At 36.8% G+C, this 17,607-nt stretch overlaps 1 protein-coding gene across 1 annotated transcript in view; it reads right to left on the minus strand.

Moving 5' to 3' along the window:
• LOC142181054 (TATA-binding protein-associated factor BTAF1-like) overlaps positions 1 to 17,607 on the minus strand; it is a 38,763-nt gene that overhangs the window by 16,737 nt on the left and 4,419 nt on the right. The window contains exons 5-14 of the mRNA XM_075253177.1: positions 17,347 to 17,401; positions 14,240 to 14,321; positions 11,626 to 11,963; positions 9,459 to 9,567; positions 8,770 to 9,376; positions 8,264 to 8,396; positions 7,228 to 7,296; positions 6,199 to 6,410; positions 977 to 1,202; positions 613 to 783 (exon numbers count right to left, since the gene is read on the minus strand). Of these exons, the coding sequence (XP_075109278.1) occupies positions 613 to 783; positions 977 to 1,202; positions 6,199 to 6,410; positions 7,228 to 7,296; positions 8,264 to 8,396; positions 8,770 to 9,376; positions 9,459 to 9,567; positions 11,626 to 11,963; positions 14,240 to 14,321; positions 17,347 to 17,401 (2,002 nt within the window). The remainder of the gene's footprint in view (positions 1 to 612; positions 784 to 976; positions 1,203 to 6,198; positions 6,411 to 7,227; positions 7,297 to 8,263; positions 8,397 to 8,769; positions 9,377 to 9,458; positions 9,568 to 11,625; positions 11,964 to 14,239; positions 14,322 to 17,346; positions 17,402 to 17,607) is intronic.

Consider the following 17,607-nt stretch of genomic DNA (forward strand, 5'->3'; position numbering starts at 1 on the left):
TATGAATCCTAACCTTTCCCCAAAAAACCATCAAATGAGTGACTCCACTATCTAAGGGAAGAAATAAAATATCCATCCACTTCATTCATAAAATATCCATCCACTTCATTCTTCTATCCAACTAAATACAACCTACCAGTATCTCTAGAAAATAACTAAATAGCTGAATACCAGACCTTTTTTTTATAGAAGTAGTGTTATAAATGGCATCAAGAAGATGCATGAAAGCAGAATAAGTACGAAAGTAGTGAGTTTGTTAGCTCTTTTACAATGATCCTATGCGAAGGCTAAAGAGCTAACAAAGTCCAGCTGAATACCAGACTTATAATCACCTCCAGATATGTAATCTTAGAAAAGTCTCTTCAACTAACATAGGATAGTATCCCTCTCAATCCCAATCACCAAATAGGATATCCATAAAATAATATTTTTAGAGAATGCTCCTTTTCTGCTAGTACACTCTGATTCAAATATCAGATATCGATTAAGACGATAATGCATTATCATAGCCATTCACAGGATGTTTCTGTTGATCCAATTAAATATAGCACTATGAAAAGTGGAACGCTGATCTGGGGGTTTACTTGGGAAGGACAGGTATAAACAACAAACCTGGAGAAAGATCCTCCAAACCCTGCCTGAACACTGCACGATCTCCTCATTTGATTCAAGTAGCAAATTCTGGAAAACAATCCTGAGAGTATCACCCAAAATAAATGAAGGCCAGAAAGAGCTAGATGATTCAGCAATGCTCCTCTTATATTCGGCTTCAAGCAATCGTTCCTGCATAAGAAAATTTAAGAATCAGCTTTTTATCTTCTATACTTATGTGCACTTGCATTGTGTAAAACCAATTCATGCGAAGACAAATCAACCAAAATACAAGCGATAAGACATTGCAACTGTGATGTACACAACTAACAGCAGTCCGTTATGTTAACAGCAAATAAAAAGAGGATCAGATAAGGTAGGCTACCAAAGTCCGAATAGCTGAATAACGGACTGAAGTGATACTATGTCTCATGAAAGGCCATAATCTTGGTGCCAATGTTGATAGCATGTAAGGATTTTCTGAAGACCATGTCCCTTCCCCAGGGTCATCTTGTCGATCAATTTCATTGAGATCAAATTTCTTTTTCTCCCCAAACGTTTTTGGAATCATTTGCTCTTGAGAGTAGATCTCTGCCAACAGATTCATCACACTGCAATACCAAAGACATGGAGAAGATCAAGATTCATTGGGAACAAGTCACCAACAAATCACCAAGAGCTATAATTGGGGACAAGATAGCAACATAAAATAAATACGCAAAATTCTTGTAATAGCAGACACCAGTGTATGACAGCTAATTTTCATTTTTTATCTAATAATAACTTTATTAATAATTAATATTCTAATTAATAAACTGCTATAATTCAGAGTGGAAAATGGAGAGGTGATTAATACAGAAGATAATGGGCTAAAGAGTGAGAGGATGGAATTTTGGTGAGAGACCTAGACAATCATCCTTTTTCAAAAAAAAATAACAGAATAAATATTGAGAAAGCCTAAATCTTGTAAGAGACAGTTTTTTATAAAGTCACTGCCCATCTTTCACCCACGCCCCCACACCCCGAAAACCCCGACTATTTTTTTATTTTAGAAAGGAGGAAGGGAAATATAAATTTCAACCTAGATATGGTCGATGTCGAAAGTCAAGAAAATAGAAGTACGCATCCAGGTCAATAGTATAAAAATCTCCTTTCATTTTCGATAAAGAAGTAATTTTATAGCCTGTTTGGCGCTTTTTTCTTGGCCAAAAATGATTTTTTTGTCAAAAGTCCTCTTTTTTCAAAGTTAAGGTGTTTTGCTAAGATGTTTGAAGGAAAAAAAGTGCTTTTGAGTAGAAGCAGAAGCAGTTTCTGAGAAGCGTTTTTCTTCTCCCCAGAACTACCTTTTTGAAAAGACTTTTGAGAAAAATACACTTAGAAGCACTTTCTAAAAGCTTGGCCAAACACTAATTGCTACTCAAAAGTGCTTTTCAAATTGATGAGCCAAACACAGACTGATTTTCACCAAAAGTACTTTTGAAAAAAGCACTTCTCAAAATAAACATATTTTAGAAGCTTGGCCAAACAGGCTATTAATAATATGAAAAAATCTATGTATACAATTGTATGGGACAGTAGAGAACCTACATAAAAAAGGAAGATGGTTCTCCACAAAACACACTCTAACTTCTATACATACAAGAACCTCGGGGTTTTTTTATAATGGAGAAAAAAAAATTGGTCTAGTGGCGCAAAGCTCGAAGCTCAACGGATAATGGACGTGCCCCTCTACTCATCTCCGCTTAAATACCAAGCTTTTATCTAAGGCAAGGTTCAAACTCGTGACGTGTGCCTAACGCACACATTACGTGTTGCACTCCTACCAATAGACCAAAGCCTTAGAGGTGACAGGAATCTCAAGAGTTCACCCGAATAAAACTAGAAACTCAAATGTAAAAGATCATTCTCAACATCACGAGAGCTCACATATTCCACTCTAATGATCGTGCCCACATTACAGCAAGTGAAGCGAGTTCCATGATTGTGCCTTCTCATTCCTTTACTGTAGGCTCGGCATTGTCCCTAGCACTGTCCAAAGTTTAACCAATTCATCACCGCCGATAATAAAGGTGTTGACACCTTGACACCTCACAATGGAATAGCAGGTAGCCCACATCTTCACTCAAACCCTCATGAAGTTGGCAAGATATATGGTTTCGCCGCTCTCCTTTGAAGGATACCTTTCCTGTACTTTCAAATGTACATCGTGCCTTGACTCTAACTCAAAAGCAAGAGTCAAGGTTGTTTATTCCTCGTAGGAGATCACAATGAATAGGAACTTGAAGGTTATAGTGAGTTCACTCTATTCTGCAACGGTGTCCCACCTATCCCTCTCTCGATAATATCTTTTGGAATCCTCCTTTTTCTAGGAAGAGTTGTTACTCATTTTTTTATAAGATCTCAACACCCTCTTACACTATGACCATTGGAAATCTATTTGGAAGAACAAGGCTCTAAACAAACTCAAATACTTCTCCTGATCAGTTGTAAAAAGAAAATGTCCCTCTCTTAATAACCTTCAATAAAGAGGCCATGCACTAGATGCTCTCTTTGCGAAGAAAATGTTGAAGACGTCAACCATCTTTTAATAACCTTCAATAAAGAGGCTATGCAATAGATGCTCTCTTTGCGAAGAAAATGTTGAAGATGTCAACCATCTTTTCCTTCACAGTAAACTTTCAAGTCAAATACTGTACTTCTTAAATGTCCAAGGCATCAAGTGTTTGTTCACCAGATACACTAAACTATTTACTTGCTAGGCAAAGGAGGAGAATGTCCAAATATTCTTCCTTTATTTGGAATACCATCCTTGCAGTCGTTTAGGGGTCATTTGGATGGAGACAAATACTAGAATCTCTGAAGACAACAAGAACAATATTGATATCATATAAATATATATATATATATATATATATATATATATATATATATATATATATACACACACACACATATAATCTTCGCTTAACTTTTTGTATAAGTTGGCCGAGGACAATGTTTTCGAACTTGAGGTCGTAACAGATTTTTTGAGCTCATTATACATTGCAAAGTTCTACTCTTTTGGATCTAATCTCCATCTCTTTGCTGACATACCTCAATGATACAACACTATTACTTACCAAAACGTCTTCCCAACCTTTTATTATAACTCTTCAATGGCCACAACTGAAAGGTAGTTCAGTTCCTAGTCTTTCCTAGTCTTCTCCTTCATCACCGATCCACGGTTCCGTTCTTGTCCGCATGCCTCGCCCTCTATAACGAATGTCTCTCAATCTTAAACCTTTGCATCTTTCAGTGTGGATCCTAAGGGCAACCTAGAAAGGTGTGCTCCTTTGCAGGGTCAACAAAAACAAGAGTAACAGATAAATATTTGAAGAGGAAACTCATACATCTTAGCTGGTGCAATATGTGTAATTGCTGAGAAGATGATCCAATCCCGATGCATTGTTACTAGCACGTTTGTAATGGGTGGTCTTGAATTGGTTCAAAGTACAATGGGTAATGTCCAGCACAGTAATGGAGACATCGCTTAGATGGGGTTTAGGATGAAGAAAGAGAAGACCCACGCCTTTAGATGTTTCACCCTAGCTCATAAGTGGGTTATATGAAAAAAGAGAAATAAGATAGCTTTTGAGGGAGTTGAGAATGACATTACACCTTTGAGGGGTAGTTGTGTCTAGTTTTTTTTTTGTGCACCAATGAGGTCCCTATTTGTAAAGCTGATTGCATGAGCTTTGTAAAAAATATGTTTTATTGTAGGTTCTCAACTTTTTGGTATATTGCATGTACACGAGGATTTTCTTGCAAATATAAAACTAATTTACCTATCGAAAAATGATCTTACAAATGTTCCATCACGATTAATTGACATGTAATCCTTAAGGTTTGTTGTCGCCTTCTCTTTTTGGCGTGATGGCAATAAAAGGTACATTGATTGGGTGAGTACTAACCGTATTTTATTGTAGGTTCTAGACTTTCTAGTATATTGCATGTATACGAGGATTTCACAAGAAATATACAATTATTTAACTTATCACAAAACGATCTTATAAATGCTCCAACTAGACTATAAGGCTTGTAATCCTTAAGGTTCATCGCCCCTTCTCTTTCCGGCGTGATGGCAGTAAATGATACATTGAGTCATTGAGTCTTTTCTGGATTTTTGGATTTCTACGATGCTGCTACAGTCTTCATCAACTCTCCCTTCACCATGTTCCAACTTACCTTTTTCCTAGTGTTTGAACTCCCATACAAGGAGCACTTGTACAAGTCTCTCGACTTTTCTTCTTATTTTCACATAGTAGCAAAGCCTCTGCGATCTTGGATCTAAATAGCTTACATTCACTGGTGAACAGACTTATGCTGCCTCCTTAATCAAAGGCTTACATTCTTTAATAATTATACCGGTCTTGTTTTATAAGCTTATACAACAACAACAATGCTTCAATCCCAAATAAAGGGCCGGCTATATGAATCCTCAAATCCATCACTAATATGTTACTCCATTTAATCTAATCTTAGGCCAATATTATATAAAAAAAAATTAATAAATATAAATAATACTAGAAGTTCTTTATATTTTATACTCCCTCAGTTTCAATTTATGTGAACCCATTTGACTGGGCAGAGAGTTTAAGAAAAATGAGAAGACTTTTGAACTTGTGGTGTAAAATGAGGCAGATATATTTTGTGTGGTTATAAATCATTGCATAAAGGTAAATTATTTCCAAATAGGGAAATGAGTCATTCTTTTTAGCACGGACTAAAAAGGAAATAGGTTCACATAATTTAAAACGGAGGGAGTAATTTTTTTTGAAAAGTTAAGCTTACAATTTTACTAATCTTGCTTTTAAGCTAAAAAAGCTTACTAATGATATTAATCTTTGTCTCTTTCGGGTGACTAGATCGGCGGTACTAATCTTTCCCGTCTCTTCCTATCATTGTTCCATTGTTTCGGCGTCATGAGCCATGTTACAAACAGTCCACATCAACCCAAGCAAATATCACCAATCCACATATGTCCACCTATCAAGTCAACAAGTCATATATATCCCATCATTGTCCAGTTAGCATCTCATTGGATTGCCACCGTCAAGCGACACATCAAAGTCGCCAACTAGCAAATATCATCTACGGTCAGTGCCACATCATCATCCACTAGCAGGTTTCTAGGCAGCGCAAATGAGTGCTATATCACCATCCAGTGACATGTTTATAGACAGCATGTCACTGTCAGCACCGCAGTTTGTCAATAATCAGGACAAGCTGGCAGCATACTTGCTTTAGTTCAGTTATATAATCAAACTGACAGCATAAATATCCTCATAACTAGTCTTACTGATTCATGATAACATCACCTCCAAATCAGTTTTATTTCATGATACTGCAAATTATTTTTTTTATATCCAACTTGTCTTTTCCGTTATGATTTGCAAATTTAATCTGATACATTTTGTTGAGTTTGAGTTAACCTGTAGAAACGTCAAGAGAATTAACAGTAATGTGTTGGAATATTTCAAGGTTAATGCTCCTCTGGGATAATTAGAAATCTTGGTATTTAAATATTTGTTTAATTTTAAGTACCAAAGTTGCCTTGTAAAGACTTACCTGCTCGTAGATGGACTGAGGTCATCCAAGTCAAGCAAAATATCCCAGAGCAGCATGATTATTGAATGCAACAGTTGGCCGTTTAAAGAAACAACAGACGCTGCAGTAGGTATTAAAGCATCTGCCGCAACAGCTCTCACATCATCATCAGGATCTTCAAGCCCAGCTTTACATGCCGGGAGGACACAGCCAAGCAACTCTGGAAGCATCTCCTGTTATCATTGGAGAATCAAATTAGCAACAAAAACATCATAGTCTGAAGAATGTACATAGCAAGAGGAATACTAAGATGAGTAAACAAAAGCAGTTGAGCTTGGAAACTTCAGCAGGTAACATATGAGACCATACTGCCAACTCTGCAGGACTAAAACAATTTATCAAGTAACAGTTCTTCAACCCCCTGATTGTATTTAACATATCCACCCTCAAAGAAAACGAAGGAGACAAAAGATCAAACTGCAATGTTGTCAAGGTAGTGTGTAATCAATCTCGGAAAATACCATTCAAACCCCATCATCAAAGCAACTTTAGATCCAACTAATAGAAAGCAAAAGCAAGTGCTGGAGACTGAGTTGGTTTATTTTCTGACTCTCTTAAAAGGGCATAGAAAACAGCATCGATACATCTTCTCTGTACAAATCATAATACCTACTAAAAAGGATAAAAGAAACTAATAGAAAGAAATAACTTTCTTTGACCATCCTAGGTATTTCATTGGCCAAGATAAGCTTAACTACAGCAAAAATAGCAACGAACAATCCAACTTCATCCTTTCATTCCTCTATACACTCATACATATGATTTTCCAAGTAGGAGCATTGTTTTCTGTTTGTAAGCTCCCTCTTAACCATGTTTCTAGGTGACCATAATCGAATAATGAAAATTCTGAGTCAAAAACTTGAGCACAAACAACTTCACTACACAAAGTTCGAAGTCAAATTGCATACAACACTTATATTTATTAAGGCAAGAAGCCAGCAGAATTCAGAAAGATTCAGCAAGCACACCATCCAATAGATTAAGATTTACCTGCCGTACGGCAACCAGATACTTGATCCCCAAAAGACTCCTGTGACGAATCTCCCATTCCGGTCTACGCTGAAAAACCCAGAACAGCTAATTAAAACAGATGTCAAAAACTGTTCTGAGAGGGACACAAATCAACCATGTGTCGGTCCCAAATTGAAAACCATTGTTAGAACTTGAAATACGAAACTTCAGATGATATTAAACCTTAAAATCTTAAACTGTTTAATAGAGGGGAGACTTAATAGTTTTTGATACGGTAGAGGAGAGACTTATACAGGTCTTTTAGCACACCCTCAAGCATGCCAGATTCCTTCCTCAGCCAAGTACATTGAAAAATACTTTGACAGTGGGTGGCAACAAAGACTCAAAATCACTCTCTATGCCATTGAACTATTGAGTCCACAACACCTGTTTAGGCAAACCTCAAGGGAGGTACGTATGATTAACCTCAAATAGTTAGGTCTGTAGCAATTAGCATGATCGACGAAGATCAATCCTGTGTTGTCTAATACTAGATGGGCCCACATGTTGGAGCATAAAAGTATTTTGCCTCAGGATAAAAAAGAGAAAAAGAAGTCACTTTGCAAAAGCAAGACTGATATTTTTTCTTACATCCCCCCTCTTCACGCAACTGTCTTTACTTATATGACAAGAGATCATGACATTAAGCTGCTGATGCTATTGCTTTATTTCACATGGCAAAAGGAATGATTGACATTTTCGGTTCAAAGTTAGTACAATAGGAAATGTGTATAAAACTCTGTATCTCTTCACCTAAGTCAAACATTTTTAGCATTCCTACACAGTGGATCGGATAAATGGAGCGAAGGGAGTAATATAAGATATGGTAAGGCTTTAAAATTCTCAGTAATTGATTCAAATGAAAGTGAATTGTAAGAAGAACAACACGCATATTAGTCCATCTCGATAGGAGATTACTAGCTAGAGCGAAAGGAGTATCAACTACTATGCAAGTTAAAAATCTTAAAAGCCATACTCAGTGTGCAACGAAAGGCTGAGCTTGGTTCATATTTACCTGCATCTGCAGTAAGATATTCAGTGTCTCATGAACTAGAGTAGGATGCATGTACTTCAGCACAGCGCCTAAAGCTTGTGCACAAGTCTCACGAACAGGAGCCACAACTTGATCCGACACATAGTCACCAAAACTGTCAATGGAAAGAAAAAAAAACAAAGAATTGGGGGGTGAGGTGGGGTGTATGTCTGTAACCTAGAGAAAAATAACCACTTATCAGTAATTATGAAATCAAGGGGGAAGCCCAGCAGTAGTACAGCAAAGTTGCATTCCGTAACTGTCAACAGCAAAAGAGCAGAAATTTTTTTGGGGGAGGGGGAGCAGAAAAAGAATAATCTTTTATGCAGCTTCTGTTCCTGTTTGGTATTCTCAAATGTTTTATATAGACTAATAAATTGCTTTCTTCCTTTTCCTTTCTTTCATTTTTTTGTGGTGGGTTTGGGTGGGAGCTGTTTGAGAACAAAACTAAGCTCAAAGATACCAAATCAAGGGAGGAAAGACCATACCGATCCAATGATAAGACACACAAGAAACGAATAGCACAATCTTGAAGAAATTCACAATTCTTAAGCCAAGAATGCCTAGCCAATTTAACCAAGTTCATCAGCTCACAATTCTCAGGAAGGTTTTCTAGAATATCCATCTTTTCCAACGAAGCCTTATCCACGCCACCTTCCTTCTCCGTGGATATATCATTACCCAGGCTTCCACCACTGAGATGAGATTGAGTCTCCAACTTAACAGAACCAATGCTAAATTCACCATTAGCCTGTTCAATAGCCAAACTCAATCCAGCATCTTCCACTTTCACATTAACACCACCAGGATCACCATCCCTGCTGGTACAGACCATTGTATCCATCGCCAAATAAGATGCACCTTCAGGTTCAACCTTCAGTTTCTTTGAAACTGACTCTAACTCATCAAGTGGAACTTGCATATTCAGATCAATTGGTCTTTCCCTTTTGATAGTATTCTCGTCTACCCTATCTTCCATTTTAATATTTAATGCACTATCACATCTCAAGTCTGGAATGATAACTCCTGCATTAGCACCTTGATGGGTTAAGATCTCTCTCATAGCCATGACACTGCCATGACGAACCTCCCATACTGGAGAAGAAATCAGAAACAATTATCACACAAGAAAACCATGAAAAGAATTAAGTGCAACTGCATAATGGAAGTTGCTTACAAGGATCAAACATATCAAGGATCAGTTGCTCAACAAAACTCTGAAATGGCCAAATCTTATCTCCGTCACTCTCTAATCCATCTTCATCAGAGATGTTTTCACCAAGTAGCTGCAGAAACAATAATTCAAGATTTTGATATTTACAGTTTATAATATAGAGAAAATTTGATAATTACTTGAGCACATGCTTTTGAATGCAGAAGGATGTGAAATGATATACACAAATTTACCAAGAATACTAAACCGGAAATTTAACAGTTGATGATTGGCCATTGCCATGAAAAAAAAATTCGTTTGAAACTAAGGCATAGTTGATTAAATGATTGAAACAAAACATCTTATCCGATCCACAAGATGATTTCGATTGATCTTTAAGGGAATACTAGAGCCGTAACTCTATTGATCATTAAAACTGTTTCTTCCTTGCTTGGATGAAGTAATACTGATTGTTAAAACGGAAAAGTACCTCTTTCTTCATCATACCATCAATTCTATACAACACCCAAACTCTCTGTAGGTCATATTGTTAATGAAGAAAACTCTGTTAGTTGTACATCCATACCTTCAATTCTAAACGACTGAACACCTAAAATTTATCCGCTAATACAGCTTCAAAACTACATTACACCTCCCAACAAACCACTAACAGTTAAAATTTTAGACAATGGTGCCACAACTTGCATATATGACCTCAACTTAAACTAACCAATAAACAACTAATTCACCCCGCCAGCTTTAATGTCAAATTTTCAAGGCAGTTATAAAGTTTAATGTCAATTAACCATACCTTCAATTCTATACCAACTAGAACAGTTTAAAGTACCCATTTCTACTGTTTCAAAACTCTCCTAAACTACCGAAATAATCAATAGCTCAAATTCAACAGTGGTGCCAACTTTTGCATATATGATCTCAACTGTAATTAATAGCTAACCAACTTACTCCACCCACGACCTTTAATTACATTTTCACAGGACAACGTAACTCCCAGATTCACTGCACCATACTAGCTTTAGGTGGCTCTCCAACTTATCAGCTCCACATCAACATCCTCTACTTTTGATGTCACTCCAACTCTAAACAAGTTTATGTCCTGTTTGTCTCGAGTTTACATTGCAGGCAGGAATCATGAAGCCTAAACAGGCTTCCAGATATCAAGAAATATGAGCTCCTTTTGCAGCAGCACTGCAAAGCCTGAATAGGACATCAGGGCAAAGGAAAGAGCAGCATAGGTTCCTAGCAAAGGGAGCACCTAAAGTCTTCCAGAAATCACAGAGAAAATTATCTAAGAACAGCCTGCATTCCTAAACTTAATCCTGAAGTAACTGCTCACAGGAAAAGATTGCAAGTTGCACTTCGATATTAATTCACTAGCAATGTATATCAATTTGTAAAAGAAACGATGCACCAAACAGATGGACTTACTAGAAGCAAGGCAAAGCAGCTAAGGATAACTAATCGAAGGAAAGGTCCAACTAAAAGTAGATACAGTTATGCTGCCAAAGTATAATCCTGGACAGAGACCTCGAGACCTAGACTTTTCTCAGACTAATGAACTAACTTAGGTTCGACAGCAATTGTACAAAGACGACCAAGGAATTTCAAAGTTCCCAGACTATCAAATTTATTAAGAATCTAAAAGCAAGATAACATCACGAAAACACCACAACATAGCATTCATTGACAGTGAAAAGATAAAACAAATCCCCGAGTACGATGCGCATAGCCGCATATAAGATTCACCCTTCAAGACTGCACTGAAATCAATCCACAAATGAAATAAGAAAAAAGAAAACTAAAATATATCAATAGAAAACAATACAATCATCTACTAGTTAGGATATCCGATATCCTGTAAACACTAAAAGTTCATGAACAAAAAATTAACAGGACTCTTTTAATATGAAGAAATTTCCCCTCCATTACACGCATTGATATCTTTCTCCAACATACAATGTATGATAGGAGAGCGAGCAAATACGAATTTTGAATCTCAAACGACAAAGAAAAACAAGAAAAAGAGATTATAGGAGAACCCAAAAAGATGAAGATACTAGAAGAAAATAAAATTTCAGTATGTGAATGAAAATACACATGCATATTGATGTCAGTAGCACCTTGTATCTGAATTATTTAAGCGTACAGCAAAGTTAGGATATCTTGTAACCTTATTAGAGCTCGATATATCGGGACACATGCCCCTAGGAGATATTATATCTTGTGATTGTGGAGCTTCTGTATCTCCATCCTTATTCCATCCTTTTGTTTGGTCCTTTGAACTTATTTTTGCTTTCCGCTTCAGCAAATTTAGTTCCCTTGCACTGGGCCTCCGAGATCTGACACTTGGTACCATTTTTGCAACAAAATGCCGGATATTGCCGACAGGCCTTGATGAATAATATTGAGTAGCAACACCATTTCCTGGAGAATTAGCTCTCTGCACGATCAGGTCCTCATCCCTTATCATTTCATTGACATCCATGAACTGCTCACACACATCTAATCCTGATTACGAGAATGACTACCTGTTAGTTTGCAAATAATTTATTTATTTAGCCACATGGGAGAGAGAATAAGAATCACACTGCTACATTAACTAACATAGAAGAGAGAGAGCCAAGGTCTAGATTTCTCATGTGAGAAGAAAATAGTTATCATCTAAAAATTGGTTATAATAAAGTCAATCAAGAAAAATGAGAGATGAAATTGAAGTAGCAAGCACGTTCCCTATGAGAACTTATTTCCACTAGCGAATTCTAGTTAATTGGACTAAGTAGAACCATGGAGCAGTTCTTCTAACTTAGATGCAGCATTTACAATTTAGTATGCTAACATGCACTTAGACAGCGCAGGCTCCAGAGCCCAGCAGTACCAATAACTGAACCAGTAAATGTTGAGGCTACTACACGCTGCTATATCTACCTTTTACTGATGTATAGAAACAAGAGTTCGGATTGATGCGAACAATTTGACCTAAATGATCCAAAGAACTATCCCCATCGGCATGCTCGCACATGCACTTATGGGTGATTAAGTATGTAACTGAAAATCAGGAAATTAGTTATTAAACTCACACAGCTTTGCTTCTTTCTCCCACATGCAGGTGGTCAGGTGCGTAACTGAAATTCATTCTATGAAGTACTTCGTAATAAACTCAGATAGATGCATAACTTCTTCCTCCCACTGTTGCCCAAATCTAATCACACAAGAGAAATAATAACTATCATCGACCACCCATAAAGAAATATTTTCTAGCGGTTTCTACGAAATTTACATGGTAATCGCGGTCACAAATACAGAAAACTGCAACAAGTTCTAAAAATTGGCATTCGATTGGTTGGAAAAAAAATAAATGACAGCATCAATTTCATTTGTTTCGTCTCCAACATGCGTGGAAGTCCAAGGATAACAGTAAGGAATGGCTACCTAAGAAATTTCCAATTTACTCCCTAACAACCCCCCCCCCCCTCAAGTTTTACTACAATTACTTGAAATGCATTTGGATAACATCCTTTTTCGATTGGGTATGGCTTCAACTATTCCCGCAACCCGTCAATTAGTTAACCATCGACATATTTTAGTCCCCCCCCCCCAAAAAAAAAAAAAAGAACGTAATCAGCAAAAGGTGATTCTAGATACGCAAATGTTGACGTGGAAACCAGCATTAGGGTTAAGATTACTCTCAGTGAATCCAGAGAGTTTTGAAGGCAGCAGGTGAAGCAATAGAAAAGGAGGCAAACAATGGAAAAGATGCTTGCGTCGCTACCATTTTCAACAATGTCAACAAGATAATCCTTGGGTAGTGTCTCAAAAACCTCAGGTTTATTAACTGACAAGCGCTCATTTCGGGTTTATCTCAAAATTGCGTCCAATTTTCTAAAAGAGAAACCAATTCTCCACAAAATTCAATATTCTTTTACTTTTAATTGTCAAGAAGGTACTTTTTTAAATAGACTTTTGTATCCACTTTCATCCAAACACAGTAAAACTCGAATTCTTATCTTAGTAACACTATGCAAGCAATGGGACCCCAAACTTAAGAGAAGAGAGTAGGTGAACATATTACTGCACAAATGAAATCCACAACTTAACTTCGGAAACTACGCAATCAATCTTGAGTAGAAATCCGTTTGTGATCAACTGCAACTACGCACCCAGATCAATCTGCCAACGTGCCAGACCTACTTATCCAAGGAGAATTGCTAAACCATACACAATAGATTTGTCATTCTCCCTGACTGATTATAGCACTCAATGTCACCTTCATATCACAAATCCTAGATCTTCTGAATCTTCTCCAATCAACCCATGGCATGCATTCACCTTCTCCCAACACTTGCTTTTTTTCCCATACTGTAGGCTTATCTCAATAAAACCAGGACAATGATAAGGTAAAATAAACCAAGACAGATTTTTAATGGCAGGTCTAATTAGAGCGTCTCTTCGAACATAGTTTGTACCATTTGACAACACTTCCCTACAGCCTGCAAAGTTTTCAGGCCCGTTTTACACTCAACCAATTTTAGTAGTTTCCATACCACAAACACACAAGCAGCCTATGTTGCTCGGACTCTTCGAAAATGTGGCAGGATACGTGTCGGATCCTCCAATAGTAGTGCATCCGACACGGGTGCGGCTACATTTTGGAGAGTCCGTGCAACATAGCAAGCAGCACTTCAATCTGAAATCTTTTTATTTTATTATAAAGTGGTTTTAATGGCATACAAATAATTAGCTATCAACAGCCTTGGTCAGCTAACCAGCTATTGATGTGAACTCACCCAATCGACGTCGCAGGTTTTGTTTCTGGCGGGCCAATCGCTCCCTTGAATTCTTGCTATTGTCCATCGGAATATCATACTCCTGAATGAAGACAATATAAAGCATCTGAGTAATGCACTTGCACACAATTCCAATATCGTACAAAAGAACAAAATTCAAAAAAGAAAAAGAGCACAAAGAATTCACTAGAACAAGTAGGGCACACATTCCGGAATCCAGGACATTGGCTTTCAATTTGTGCATTTGTCTTCAGATAAATGCAAACATTATGTAGGATCAATTCTACCTCCTCATAAATGAAGGATCAACTGTCTCCTAATCCTCCCATAAGGATTTCAATCAATCAATTACTGCTACCAAGACATGATAGAATCGGCATCACCACCTTGTACCTCATTTTCTTCCATAGATGATAGATGTAGTCCTTAACGAATTAACAATTTTGATTAAGAATATATAAGTATACCAACTAAGAGTCTACTCTTTGATGAGATTTTTCTGAGCTGAAACATCATTCTCAAAGACAACAACACCGCAAAGTCTTAACTTACAAAGCTTGCAGTTCTTCCTCATCTTTTAAAATAGCTAATTCCTCCCCCTAGATTATTGGTGGAAGCTCGAGTATTAATTCTGGTCCAGGAACAAATTTACCATATAATTCAAATTAGAAGGATATTCTTAGAAAGGAAATAAAGCAGAAGCAAAAAAGAAAACCAATAATTAGTGTAAATTTCTCAGTAAAGGAGACATTTCCCGTTATGTCAAAGAAGAAACTCTGGCATTAAGTAGTGCGGAACTCAATTCCAAGACATTAAAAATATGTACACCTTTTGCATATTATCCCCTTTCGATATTAGTGACTTGAACTCACCTCTGTGCAATAGGGAAATGGATTAACCACCCTCCTACGGTCAAAAATGTCTTGTGAATTACCACCCCCACACTGACACTCCTAAGTTGTGCTTAACCCAATAAGCTTAGGAATAGGCTAACCATCCGTTAGCTGTCTAAAAACTACTCGTCAACATTAACTTGTGCTTAACTCATTATATTCTTTCATCTTTCTCAAAAAATACTATTAGTCTTTCTTTTAAAAATATTGGAATACTTCCACATTTGCATGTTAAGATATTATCTCTCTCTCTCTCTCTCTCTCTCTATATATATATATATATATATTATAAATGGTATTACAACACTAAACAGTGTGTTAAAAATTACAAAATGTGCATCCTCGATCATATCTAACATGGAATCTACCCATGTAAAGGCGAAAAGCTCTAAAAAGCGTTGTAGGTCTATTAGGGCTTTAAGCGCAAAGCACGCTTAAAGTGTTCCTACATTGCAAGATAACTTATCATATTTGGAGCTTGTTTTTGCTATTTCGGGCATATCATGGACAATGCGTCACTCCACTCTGGATTTCTTACATAGCTGGAGAAGAGATGGTTTCAATAGGAAGACACACAAGCTTTCGAACACTATTCCCATGGTTTGATGGACAATTTGGACCGAGAAACAATAGAATTTTTTAAGGCAAACTTAGCAACATACATAGCCTTAAACACAAATATATTTCTTTGGTAGCTATTGGTGCAACATGGCCTTTGTAAATGATGTAGATTCCAATGTTATCAAAGGCTGAATTAACGAACCCTGAAGCTCAGAAAAGCTCAGGGAGATTGCTTCGCCTCGCTTAAGCTGCGCTTCAATGTAAGACAGGTACTAAGACATGCGCCTCATCCCATGAGTTTTATCGTGAATCAAGTGGCACTAAACAACAAATATAATCAGAAAATAAATGTATTAGCTGTTAAGGAAAACATTATAAAGTTTTTCCACCCTTATATAAAGCTTGCATATTGCAAGGTAGTCAAGCGATTTTTCACTTCTTTGTGGGAGAGCATGGTTCTAGTTTAGAGCACTATATCCGCTCCCTCTTCTCCTTATTATTATTATTATTATTATTATTATTATTATTATTATTATTATTATTATTATTATTATTATTATCTTATTCTTTAATTTTATTACTTCTGTTGTTTCTTTTGCTTTAATTATCTTTCTATTTCTGCTGTCAATATTTTTTTTCTTCAGTATTTTCATCATAGCTTCTTTACTCTTGTATTTTCCAAACATGTTTTCAAAATGTTTTATTTGAGCCGAGGGTCTATCGGAAATAGCCTCTCTACCTCACACAAGGTAGGGATAAGGTCCGCGTACACTTTATCCTCCTAGACACCACTATCACACTGGTTATGTTGCTGTATATAAAGCTTGCATGTCCCTCTCTCCAAAATGCATGTGTAAGAGCCAAAGGTACAATCAATGCTTTGTACCTCCTCCTACTCCTTAGGCCTAGGTAAGCCCCAAGGGCTCAATTGTTGCAAGCATTCGCTAGTACATTTCGAAGACATTTAACACGTCCAACACAGTAGGTAGTGGTAACTGCAGCCAGGAACCTTCTGCATGCACCAAAAGTTAACCTAAAACAAAACACATGCCTCAATTGTACAAATTCATGTTCCAACCCTCACAACTCTCATGTTCCTCTTTCTCCTAAGTATTCATGTACATGCCAAAAGAGCTCCACCCCCGTGATTAGTTATAACAAGATACAAGATTATAAACTGACCTTGAAGTGCTCAGAAATTTTTTATAAGATCATTAAGATGCACCTCTAAGATGACATGCTGTCAGTACCATCTGCAATCTAGTAATTGCAGAAATAAGCTTTCAATTGAATCATGGGTTAAATTTTAACCTGTCTAACTTTTGTATTTTCATTCTATCAATTTCGGTCAGGTAAAATAGCATGATGGGGTAGTCCTCATTACTGAATTTAATAAGATGCATTCACAAATGTCATCTTTTCTAAGAATTAGGTGGCATGCTACAAGCTTCACGCAATCAGAAGACGACAACCAAAATAAATTGAGAAAATAACTGTTTTTTAATGTCTCATTGACAGACCCCATTAATAAACAACCATAGAATCCAACAAAGAAACTCAATAACTATAAGCAACATTTTATCAAAAGTTTCCTAATGCATTCCCACTGAGGAAGCATGACAGCTGCCAAGGTCAAAAGGAACAAAAGAGTACCTGTCCTGCAGACGCCAATAGAGCCCCAAACTCTAGTACTTTGTTCAAGTCAAAACTGCAGGCATAAAATACAAAACTCAGTGATCTAACAATGCAAGAATACCATACCTTTCTCGGCCTTTTAGCTAAGATCAAGTGTAGTAACAATGCAAGAATACCAATGAACTATATAAAAGAGCAATCAAATACTACATCTCTGCAGCCAAATAGCTTCAAAAGAAAATATGGAGTATATGATGATGTATCAAGAAAGATAAATAC

The sequence above is a fragment of the Nicotiana tabacum genome, chromosome 1 (assembly GCF_000715075.1).
Source record: "Nicotiana tabacum cultivar K326 chromosome 1, ASM71507v2, whole genome shotgun sequence".
Lineage (NCBI taxonomy): Eukaryota > Viridiplantae > Streptophyta > Magnoliopsida > Solanales > Solanaceae > Nicotiana > Nicotiana tabacum.